Source organism: Centroberyx gerrardi, chromosome 5, assembly GCF_048128805.1.
Source record: "Centroberyx gerrardi isolate f3 chromosome 5, fCenGer3.hap1.cur.20231027, whole genome shotgun sequence".
NCBI lineage: Eukaryota > Metazoa > Chordata > Actinopteri > Beryciformes > Berycidae > Centroberyx > Centroberyx gerrardi.
This window is the reverse complement of record NC_136001.1, coordinates 5,552,134-5,564,683: the sequence shown is the minus strand read 5'-3', so window position 1 is coordinate 5,564,683 and position 12,550 is coordinate 5,552,134. Positions and strand designations below refer to the sequence as shown.

At 43.9% G+C, this 12,550-nt stretch overlaps 1 protein-coding gene across 3 annotated transcripts in view; it reads right to left on the bottom strand.

Moving 5' to 3' along the window:
* nfasca (neurofascin homolog (chicken) a) overlaps positions 1–12,025 on the bottom strand; it is a 55,367-nt gene extending 43,342 nt beyond the window's left edge. For all 3 annotated transcript variants that reach the window (XM_071912648.2, XM_071912643.2, XM_071912655.2), the window contains exons 1-4: positions 11,909–12,025; positions 7,664–7,681; positions 5,068–5,173; positions 388–584 (exon numbers count right to left, since the gene is read on the bottom strand). In XM_071912648.2, coding sequence (XP_071768749.2) covers positions 388–584; positions 5,068–5,173; positions 7,664–7,681; positions 11,909–12,002 — 415 coding nt within the window. In that variant the 5' untranslated portion in view covers positions 12,003–12,025. The remainder of the gene's footprint in view (positions 1–387; positions 585–5,067; positions 5,174–7,663; positions 7,682–11,908) is intronic.
* Between the last annotated feature and the right edge of the window lie 525 nt (positions 12,026–12,550).

Below are 12,550 nucleotides of genomic sequence, written 5' to 3'. Positions count from 1 at the left end.
AATGTTGGTCGGACTTATTATATTAATGAATTAAATCGGACTTATAAATAGGAGCGATAACAGGAGTTTGTGGCGGACAGATATTTTACAGGAAAACGTGGTTACATCAGTAATTATTCGACAAATATGTTTCTATCATTATTCATCAGATCATTTATTGACAAAAAACCTTTTCTGCCACAAGCAAGAGTGAAAACCTTTTACGATATTGGGGAAACATTATCATAAATTTGCTGTTTCCATTCAGCTTTAGAAATGCAATACACCATAATGCTTTGATGGAAACCCAGCTACTGAACGCTAACGGCAGATATTGCTTGTTGATCTGTGTGTGTGCGTGTGTGTGTGTGTGTGTGTGTGTGTGTGTGTGTGCGCGCGCGTGCTTACTGGAGACCCGGAGCAGGATCTTGTTGGACAGGGCCGTTCCGAAGTCATTGGAGGCGAAACACTGGTACTCGCCCTCGTAGTCCTCCGGCCGTCCTCCGCTGCGGAAACCGATCTCCAGGGTTCCCGAGCGTTTCCGCATCGCCACCCTGGGGTCTTTCCCGATGTTGAAAAACTTCCCGTTCCTTCGCCATGAGAACCTGAACCAGAAATGGAAAGAAAGAGTCCAGGAGTTAGCAAAGAGAGAGCAACTTGTGCGTGAATTGGAAGTGTTTTGTGCCTGGTTTCCGGTGCCTGGATGCTTTCGTGTAAATGTTGGTGATCTAGGAATTAAAGCTTCTTCTACAGCATGCAGGACCATCATTACTAACACGTGTTTTGCAGCCAAGCTTTGATGAAACCCAAAGAGCTTTATTTTAAATTGTAGTCAAGATCCCAAGGTTTCCAAAAACACTAAACATGTCAGGCTGAATTACGGGGAAACGTGTATAAAATGATGCACAAAAATCTCAATTTTCCATTTGATGTAATGGTGCAGCCATAAATGGTGCCTTGGGTTTGAATATTTCACTCAATATATAGCTTCAACCCAACAACGGGGTTAACAGGACCAGGGAAGTGGGAACTTTCTATAATACTCAAGTTACCCAACAACGACCCTGTAACAGAAGCAGGTTTTTGGTGTCTTTGGTCAGGAGAAAATACGCATCAGACGTGTAATTGACGATTTAACATGGACTCTAATTGTCTTAACAAGCAGAAAATGTGGATGTTCTCTGCTTGTCACTTGGTTGCCGTCAGGTATTATTGAACCGGCATGTGACGGCAACACAAAAATCAAATGATCTACCACACCACACTCTCCATTAGCTTGTGGTAGTACTGTAGGCCTAATCCTCCTCCCTGCTGTGTTTCCAGAAGGTTCTCTAATTATTGAAGAACAGCGAATGTGCTTACATAACCGTGCTCTATTTTTGGGCGAAGGGGGGGGGGATTTACAAAAGACGGTTCCTGTCATTTTTAGGCGAGCGGCGGTGCAGCTCGGCCTGTTTCGGCTGCAGCGGAGCAGAGCGGCGAGCCTGGCCGGCTACGGGACAATGGGCCACTATTGAAGGACTGAAGGCCAGAGTTGTGTGTGGTGTGTGTGGTGTGTGTGGTGTGGTGAGAGACTGATTGGGAGTGAATGAGTGAACGATCCCTTTCGCTGAATGTTTCATGAGCATGAATAGTCAACTGGGCGCATTATTCGAGCACAATGCCTGTCCTGGGAAGGGGAGAATGAGTATGTGCGTGTGTGAGAGTACCCGTGAGTGCCTTATTGTGAGGCCGTGTGAGTGTGTGCGTGTACGCAAGACTCTGCGCGAGTGTGCGCGTGTGTGTGTATATGTGTGTGTGTTTCTGGGTGTGTGTGTGTGTGTCTTATGTAAAGCCAATCTGTCTCCAAATAAACAATGTACCGCTGAATGGGACCACTGTCCTGAGCTGGTCAGACCTCCAATGATGTAACCACAGGAGACCCAGTGACTGTTTGTGTGTGTGTGTGTGTGTGTGTGTGTGTGTGTGTGTGTGTGTACGTGTATGTGCATCCCTACATGTATGTGTGCATGTGTGAAAGTATGTGAATACGTTTGCAGGTGAGTTTATGCTTGTGTGTGTGGGTGTGCATGTGTTTGTGTGTGTGTGTGTATTTGCTTGTGTGTACATTCCTGCATGTGTTTTCAGGTGTGCCTTTGTGTGAGCATGTGTGTGTGTGTGTGTGTGTGTGTGTGTGTGTGTGTCTAACTAAATAGTGGGTGAATGGGCGGTCAGACTGGGCATAGACTGGTGTAACAGGCTGGCTGATGGCCTTACAGAGGAAGAAAAGAGGTGGAGGAGGAGGAGAGAGGGAGAAAGATCGGTGAAGCTGACGGATAGAGAAAGAGAGAGGCAGAAAGAGAGACAGAGGAACAGAGATGCAGAGAAAGAAAGAAAGAAAGAAAGAAAGAGGGGAGACAAGAGACAAAGGTGGTGGAGTAGTGAAGCATATACTATTCCACTTTCAAGTCCTCCAGCAGCTGTAGTTTCCAAAGTGTTTTGCTTTCTTCTGTCAATATCGTTTTAGATCTTCTATGGGTTTTAAAAAAGAAGATAAGTTTTGCAGTAGCACTCACAAATCTCCTATCAACCAGGTCTGACTCCATCATGGAGGTTCATTTGAGAATTGGTGGTGCTCAAATAATGTGTAAATATTAACAACCAGGCTAGAAACGACGAGATAACTGAAAAAATTTGTTGTGCTGTGGGTGTAGTATTGTTCTATGTAAAAGTTCTAATTAGTTGCTTTGCTAGCTAGCTAACTAGCCAGTAATTTAGCAAGGCAGCTGATATTAATGTTAGCATGCAGCTATTAGCCACTATAAACACTAATGTTAGCTTCTACTAAAGAGTGCCCAATTCAGATGTATAAGACAGTGATGGTTAGCTGACCAGATGCTATGGTTAGTGTAGTGGAAATTATATTATACCATTCTATTTCTCTATGCATTAAGCACTGTCTTATTTCTATGTTGTCTGCTCTCAGTACATTTCCACTGGCTTGAGACAATGGCTACTGTGTGAAGATGACCCTGGAAAGTCTAGCCCGTTTATCTTTGTCTTGCACAGATGCACCCTAATCGTAGAATGTTTCAAGTGTAAGAATGTGCCGGACTTCTCATGACTCAGCTGTTTCTACTACATGATTATAAGAAGGGCGGACAAAGCTCATTGCTTCGCTCTTTGTCTCACACACTTGTTGGGTGGGCATTGCGCCTTGCTTGCAAGCAATAAAGATAACAGAAGGACAACTTCTCATCTCCAAGTCTCTTTATTACAGAAAACTTCCACCACAGTTAGCTAGCTAACACGCTGACATTATCTAAAACACTAAATCAATCAGATGGATCAGTGATGAAATGATCAGTCCCCAGTCAAAAACAGCACTAAACATACTTGCCAACCCTTCCAAGTTCTGCTGAGACGGCCAAGTCGTACGCTTAGAAATGCAATCAGCTGTTATCAGCCATTGTTTAGCAAGAGCTGAGGACCTCCAATATGGCCGCCACAAGCAGGTTATCAAATGCATATGCTGTTTCCATTAGGTCTAGCTGCAGTGGCTGTTACTATCATCAAACAGCGCTTATGTACAACGGGAAAAAAACGACTATCAACTTTAGTACCGGTCTATTTTCATTCCGCTTGTTGTTTTTGCTCTAAACTATCAGCTGCCTACGTAGCAAAACCCCGCCTCCTCTTCGTTGTGATTGGTCGCCGTCATGTGGTCTCCTCTAAAAAGTTGAACTTTTCTCTACTTACATAACAAAGCACTCTACTCTTCCTAAAAAGAAGCCAGGCACAGCATTTTTTTTTCAAAGTGACCGCGTCCCGCCCCCCTTGCGGTCGCTCCCTGTTGACTTTAACGTAACACTGGCGACGGCAGTTTGCAAACAAAAGTAGGAGAATGGAGAGAGAAGCGACAGAGAGAGAGAGAGAAGGTTGTGATGGAAGGGGAGCGTCGACCGGGTTCACATCAACAGGAACAGACAACCAGACATAGAGTGATGGAGGGGGGTGGGAATGGAGGGATGGTGGAGGGGCGGGGGGCAGAGGGGACAAGAGATGTAGCAGCAGAAAGCACAGCAGACCGGTTGTCAGGTTGGGGATAGGAAGGGCAGGCGGACAGGTGTCACTTTGGGTTTATGCGGTTGCATGGGGGCAGAGAAGAAAGCTTTGGGGAAGGATAGCAAAGGGGTGTGTGTGTGTGTGTGTGTGTGTGTGTGTGTGGAGGGTGGACCACTGGAAAAAAGGAAGTAAAGGAAGTGTGTGATTATGTATTGTATGTGTAACTAAAACATAGCTCAACCTTTACTACATTAACAATGACAACATAGGTGAGGTGTGTGTGTGTGTGTGTGTGTGTGTGTACGTGTGCATTTCAGGGGTTTTCAAGGACAGAGGGGTGCAGTGAGTAGCAGGGGGGCACATTTGAGGGGGACTGTCACCCTTCATAACTATCACTGCCAGAGAAAGAGAGGGATGGATAGAGGGGGGGAGAGAGAGCGAGAGACAGAGAGAGAGAGGGAGAGAGAGGAGGGCAAGGGGACACAATGGACAGACAGGCGATAGGGACAAAAGGGCCAAGCGAGACAGACATGAGCGTGGTAGAAAAGAGAGAGAGAGAGAGAGAACCCAGATGATTGTGGAATGAGAGATGTATAGGACAAGTGGGAACAAAAGAGAAGAGAGAGGGAATAAGTGAAGATGATGGAGGGAGTGGCTGAAAGACAGCAGAGGAGTAGGAAAGCATGCAGGAGAGAGGAGAGAGAATCAGTGAAGGAGTGATGCTCAAGAGTAGGTGAGTAAAGAGAGAGAGGAGGAAGAAGAATCCAAGAAGAGAAATAATGGATGAGCAACAAATAGATAAATGAGAAGAGGGCTGTGTGTGTGTGTGTGTGTGTGTTTGTATGTGTGGGTGTGCATTCCTATGTCTGTGTGTGTGGAACTTTCTTTGCGTGCAACTGTGTCTGAACATTTTGTGTATGTGTGTGTGTGTGACAGAGAAAGAGAGTTTGTATGCAGGCCTGTGTTCTTGTGTCTGCGTGTGTGTGTGTGTGTGTGTGTGTGTGTGTGTGTGTGTATGTGTGTGTGTGTGTGTGTGTTGCTCACGTTGGCACGGGGTTGCCCTTGGCCTCACACTCGATGATGATGTTATCTCTGGGGTCGACAATGTAGTCCTTCAATGACTGCTTGACTATGGTGGGGGGCTGCTTCACTGTGGAGGGAAAGAGAGACAGAGAGAGAGAGAGAGAGACAGAGAGAGAGGGAGAGAGAGAGAGACAGTTAAATCAGTGAGGTTGTGTATTGAGGTTGTGAGATTGCACATCACAGTGCTGCTCTGCATAGTTTCAAAGCACTGCACACAAATATACATATAACATTTCAACAGCTCAATATACTGATTCATTGGGGACAGTGGAAGGAAGGAAGGAAGGAAGGGAGGGACAGAGGGAGGGAGGAAGGAAGGGAGGAAGGAAGGGAAAGAAATTGTATTCTTGTCAGGGTGGAAAAGCCTCTGAAACAGCATTTAGAGCATCATGGGACACTAAAGCTCGTCACTGACTGGCCGATATCTGATTTTTAATAAAAGGCAAATATCGGCCCCGTATATCGGTCTAAACCTAGTCTGCACCCTGATGAAAGAAATAAGTGGACCCCAGTTTCCTCCACCCCAGCTGTGTTCAGTCTACTATACATATTTAATTGCTCACTTAGCCCCCCCCCCCCCCAACACAACAGACACAGACATAACCACGCAGCCAACATTTCTCTGCCCTGCTGCATTTCTAGCTCAGTGAGCACTGCAGGGCTGAAACTAACACAAACACACACACACACACAGACACACACACACGCGCATACACACACACACACACACACACACATAGCCTAACACAACATAACAAGCGCTTCAGAGAGCCAGCCGCCTGCTAGATTAAAGGAAAAGCCCTCGCTGCTCTGAAGGGGAAGCTCTGCCGCTGGACTGTGTGAATGAATTCCTATCTAGCGGATAGACAGAGAAAGCGAGAAGATGGAGGGAGAGCGAGAGCTGGAGCGAGAGAGAGAGAGAGAGAGAGAGAGAGAGAGAGAGAGAGAGAGAGAATGTTTTTTCCCTTTTAATTGAGGCTTTTCCCCATAGAGGCTTGACTCAAGCTTCCCTGTACAAGGGCTGCCAATGCCTACTGTACCAACTAATCTCACTCACAACTGACAAAGTACTGTATTATACATATCCTTCATGTTACTATGGCAACCATAAGAGTATTTTACAGTATGCTTGGTTTTGATAAAAGCCAGGGTGTAAGAGATAATTAGCATGGAAATTATCCCTCAGCATATTATCAGCTTATACCATATCCTCCGAAGTAAAAAAAAAAAAAAAGAAGACTTTCACCATTTTTACTGTCTGTCGCTACTGTATTTCACATTCATGCACTTTAACTACTGTTTCTTACAAATCAATGATTCCTTGGAATTTACAAATCTGTCATTCACTAATGTTCATTAATAATATTGGGGACACACTACATGACTTTTAGGACGATTCTAGCTATAATTTGGTATCACGGTTTTCCAGATCAGAGTGTGTCAGCGCTGGTTTGTGTCGTTTAATCTCTTTCATCTCCAGCCAATCAAATATGTTGATTTGAGCAAGTTGAGTAAGAGAAGGAAAAAAATACCAAACATGCTTTGTTGCCATGTTCAATTTGGTTGTGTGTAGTAGTGCGAGACTTTGTGAGATTTGGGGGGGCTGAATGGTATAAGAACTCAGGTAGTGTGTGTTCCCCAAATCCAACTGATGGTCAAATTGTATTTTTAATTGTGTGTTCCCCAAATCCAACTGGTGTATTGAGTGTGCGTTCCATAAATCCAACTGGTATATTGAGTGTGTTCCCTAAATCCAACTGGTATATTGAGTGTGTGTTCCCTAAATCCACACTGGTGTATTGAGTGTGCGTTCCATAAATCCAACTGGTATATTGAGTGTGTGTTCCCTAAATCCACACTGGTATATTGAGTGTGTTCCCTAAATCCACACTGGTGTATTGAGTGTGTGTTCCCTAAATCCAACTGGTGTATTTGAGTGTGCGTTCCATAAATCCAACTGGTATATTGAGTGTGTTCCCTAAATCCAACTGGTATATTGAGTGTGTTCCCTAAATCCAACTGGTATATTGAGTGTGTGTTCCCTAAATCCACACTGGTGTATTGAGTGTGCGTTCCATAAATCCAACTGGTATATTGAGTGTGTGTTCCCTAAATCCACACTGGTATATTGAGTGTGTTCCCTAAATCCACACTGGTGTATTGAGTGTGTGTTCCCTAAATCCAACTGGTGTATTTGAGTGTGTGTTCCCTAAATACAACTGGTGTGTTTGAGTGTGTGTTCCCTAAATCCAACTGGTATATTGAGTGTGTGTTCCCTAAATACAACTGGTGTGTTTGAGTGTGTGTTCCCTAAATACAACTGGTGTATTGAGTGTGTGTTCCCTAAATCCAATTGGTCATCAACTGGCATTTCCTCTACAACGCAAGAGGAAAAAAATTTGGAAAAGGCAGGCGTTAAGTGTACGATGCATAATCTTTTCACAGTCTGTTAGGTCTTGTAGTGTTCCCCCAAGCATCACAAACATATGACATCTAATTAAAATGGGCTGCTAGAGACAGAAACTTAAGCAGCAACATGTTAACATGAAGCACTTACGGTCCTGCAGGATCTTTGCTGTTAGTCCAAGGTAAAGCCACAGAGAGACAGAGAGAGGGGTGGACAAATAGCAGTGTGGTTGTTAATCATATTAGAGATATGACTGTTAAACCATATAAACAGTTACGGTGCTATGTTACAACTTTGCATGTTACAGTTTATGTTATAGCTTGTGGTTAAGTAGCGTTAAATATGGGCCTTAAATATGGACATAGTACAAAATATCTATAAAATCTATATTAGATCTAAAAATGAGACAAAGCTCTGTCGTCTAAGTGTTCGAGGTAGAAAACAGTGGCTGGAGGACTCACCTGTAAGGCGTTACCACATCAGGGAAGGACGATTGGTTGGAAAGAGAAAGTAAAAGAGAGAAAAATAGGTTTAGCTCATGCATCAACAATCTATCACAATGTAACACTGCGTTCATCACCGTAGCAGATTAGAGATCAGTGACAGAGGGGGAAAAAATAAACGCAATGTCGCACGTTGGCGGTCCCACAAGGCAGCGAGAGTTAACTGTTTGGAATTTCAGGACTTCAATACCCAGAAATCCTGTAAGGTTCTCAGTTGCAGCCACACTTTGTGTTTCGGTTGTATTTGTATATAAAAATCTTGCCTTGTGCAGCTTTAAAGAAAATACAGCAAAACACCAGTGTAGAAATGCTGTCAAATTCAACTTCAATAATACATTTAAATGGCAATAATGGTTTCAGATGATGCCAATATTTCCTGAGATGTTGTTCCACACATATAATTCATTGTACTGTGTGAGACTATCGGCATGAACCACCACAGGAAATGTGTCCATCCCATTCATTTCAGGACTCCTCTTGTTGCTTTTCTCATTGTTGCTTGTTTCTTATTTCTCTCACCTTGGAAATGGACTCACGTGAATGTTCTATATAAGTACACATCTATAAGACAGCCTAATATATGGACTGTCAAGGCTGTTTGTGATTGAAAAGTCCCCCTCCCCCCCCCCCGACACACATGTACACACACATTACAATGATGTAGCAACCCTGTGTCAGTGGCTTGACCTTGTGTTTCTGACTGCGAAAGATGAGTCTTGACATAGCGTCTGTTGTGTGTGTATGTGTGTGTGTGTGTGTGTGTGTGTGTGTGTATGTGGTGTTTTGCCTGCATGTTTTTGCATGTTTTGTGGATTTGATTCCAATTAACAATTAATGATAATGACTCTATTTCGACAGGTACAAGCCCCCCAGTTCTATTTACTGGCTTTAAATGGTATTCATCATATGCGCTATAGACACAATAATGGTGGGTTGGAGTGTGTGTTTGTGTGTGTGTGTGTGTGTGTGTGTACGCGTACATGTGTGTATGTATATGCTGGAGTCATGTTAAGCATCAGGGGCAGGTTTTTTCTGCCTAATCACCTGTTTATGTGTATGTGTGTGTGTGCGTGTGTGTGTGTGTGTGTGTATGTCCTGTACGGAAGTGCAGAAAGCCCTCATCAATAAAGGTCAGCAGTGCACATGGCTGTAAAGCAGATAAGGCAGCGTTAAGGAAAGAGGGGGATGGGGAACAAGAACAAACGACAAACCCATGTTCTTCTCATTCTCCTCTGGTGAATGAAAGCCAACCAAAACCCAATAACACAGTGTGGACCCTGTGGCGCCTTTGCTAGCTCTAACGTGGGAGGAGTTAACCCCTAATGTTTTCAATCATTGGATAAAGAGTAGAGATTATACACCCTCTGTATCTCCTATTAGCACACCGTTCCTGCATCAACTATACATTTAGTGAAAACATGATGAAGGAGGAATTTACCTACCAAACATCCCCCTTGTTAGGTGCTATGTGTTGCTTTTTTAACCATCAATATATCATTGTCAAATTAATAGTGCTACCTTGGTATAACTACCACAAACCAATGAGACCATGACCAAGACGATTGGTAGCCTCTATCTCACGCCAGCGGTATTTAGTAATTAGTACTAGTGTTTCTAAAAATTAAGATCACATTTCCCATAATCCCTGTTGCTTTTCTCTTTGTCTTTACTGAAGAGGATATCCACCATATCCACCATCTGCTGTTGCCAGAAACTCTGAAAGCTTTAGCTCCGTTTGCTCTGGAAGAACAGCGCCCTCTTCCTGTTTTGTGCCGTAAAGCAATCCCACAGATTTCCCTCCAAATCTGACCCGGTGACTCACAATGTAAAATGCAGTGTAGAGGCTGTCAATCTTCTTGGCGATGGCCTCATTTGTTTACTGTAACTATGCTAATGTCTCAAGATTAATATGGTAATGATTTATGGATGTTAAAATGCGGTGCATAGCGCCTTTAAAATAGAATAAATCACCAACTGATTATACTATAGCATAGTGCTGAATGCAGCTTGACAATTTCAGTCAAAATCCCTGTCTGTCTATCAGTTTATCATAGTGTGGTGAATTCATTTCGAAGAGGTCATTGGGTTATAGGGGAATTATACAAATGCTCTCTGAAAGGAAGGGGGTTTCTGCTGTTTGTGTGTGTGTGTGTGTGTGTATCAGATCAATAGAGCATCATGGGCCCAGGGTTGAAAGGTCAGGCTTATAAAGAGCCAGAGAGAGAGAGAGAGAGAGAGCGAGATGGCGCCATAGGGGGTCAGAGAGATAGAAGACAGAGCAGCTGACAGCTGACGACTGCGGGTGTGTATGTGTGTGTGCGTGTGACATAGAAGCCAGGTGCCCTTGGGGCTCTCTCACTATCAAATCATTTTTCACTGGCCCAGTGCGAGACGCTCACAGTCGTCGCTGTGAAAAAGGACAGTGTGAACAGAGAGAGAGAAAACATAAAGAAAAGGCGGGACTTCTCTGTTTTCTTTTGTGTCTTTGTTCCCAATTCCCACAGGAGTCCATTTAACAGGAGACTCCAGTCAAGAAGCTTTCATACTGGTTATAATGGGCAGGTATGGGAATATGTGTGTGTGTGTGGGTGTGCATACAAGTGTATTTGTGTGTGGGGGGGTGCATGTACATGTATGATGTATTAATGTGTGTGTGTAGAATCATGTGTACTGACCCTCTGCTCAAAATCAATGAAGAGCAATGGCCGTGGGATGAATTTGTAAAAATTGAGCCATCCTAAGCCGACCTTATGTTAAACTCTCATGATTTATTACCCAGAAATATGGACGAGTTCATTCTCATGGTAATCAAATGTTAATGTGATCGCTCCCCCAGCTCGAGCGATACGCCTATGCACTAAGATGTTTAAAAAATGATTGCTGAAAAAGTTGGAACCCAGTTTTCAGGGTGATAACGTACAAACGCATTAAGTTCACTGTTGAAGTAGTACTACGCCGCAATTCATAATTCAGCTGTTTTCCAGAAATACGTGTAAACCGTCTTGCTGGCATTTTACCATGAGTTCGCCTGAGAATGAGTGCATTCATTCTAATGTGAATTTAGAAACTGGTCTAAAAGCCTATATATTTGAAGTTCATTTACTCGGAATTGGAGAGAAAAGCGCAAAGAACACATGCTTCCTCTTTGAATGAGGTCTTGCTGAAGGGAAGCAAGTGAATATTCTCTTGGTGTTTCGTTTCATACCCAGTTTCATTTTCAGACAGGCTATTTAAACCTGCAATAAGCAATTTCAGACCCTATAACCAATCCTGAAACTATGTGTGCTATGTGGAGATTTCTGTGAGACGTAATGATGTAAACAAATAGCCACACACTAAGCACATTTCTTATGTAAAAATACCCCCGTCTTCTCAGCCTAAATCAAAGTGTGGCTGCAACAGAAGAAGAACATCCCATCCCCAAATTAAATTCTGGTGTCACTTTGGTCACTGGTGGGAAATCTTCTCCACACAGGAAGTGACGAATTGGAAATCAATAGCAGAATCCCAAAGTGTCTCTTAAACAGCAGTGAGCGAGTGCTCCGTCCAGAGAAAGCCAGACTCACCAATGACGGCTGAACCTCCACCCCACCACACACTTGGATGACTTTTAGTCTGTTGACATCACTTTTCAGGATTTCTGGGTAATGAAGTCCTCCTAATTCCGGTCCCTCAATAAAGTGCATTGTGACGCATTACAATCTTTAACATCCATTAAAGGTTTCAAGTGTCACCAAATCCCATATCATAGATGTTGGTAAGGCTTTTTCCCACCAATAGCATTAACAGTGTTGCCATAAATGTGGTTATGATTCCCAATAAGTATCCCTCTAATGTATACATTTGCTGTAACATGCTACTAAGTGGATGTGATGACGGCTGAGTGACTTACGGTCTTGTGGGACTTCGATGGGTGCTGCCTCCTGCCATAGTAGCAGCAGTAATGACATGACAGCCAGGGCCGCACGCCCGCCCTGCGCCAACATCTCTCCCCTCCGATTGGCCGGCCTCGCCCCTCACCTCTCCTGATTGGCTAGATCGCTCTCCTGATGGCCACGCCGAGGACCTGTGAGAATAGATAGGGAGGCAAATGGTTAGGATAAAATATAGTAGACTGTATCTAGTATGAGTGTTTACAGTATAAACAGTCTTTGTGTGTGTGTGTGTGTGTGTGTGTGTGTGTGTGTGTGGTGTGTACACGCATGCTGGCATGTGAGCGTGTGCCGACGTTGGCCTACATTCACAGCTGAGTCCCTGCATGGTCCCCTAGAGAGAGCTGCCCAGAATCAAACCCAATGAGAAGCTCAATGGTCTATAGCAGTGGTTCTCAAAGTGCGGTCCGGGTCCCACCCAGGGGAAAGGAGTGAACTTGAAGGAGTTCCAGGGGCCCTTGAGGGGGTTCCAGGGAGTCCACATCAAAATGAGTACCCATTTAATTTCAGTTGAAGTTAACTGACTACACCAGTTGGAGAGTATAAGAATGACTCTTGTAAGCTTCATCTCTCCACTATTAATTAATTAATTAATTAAATGG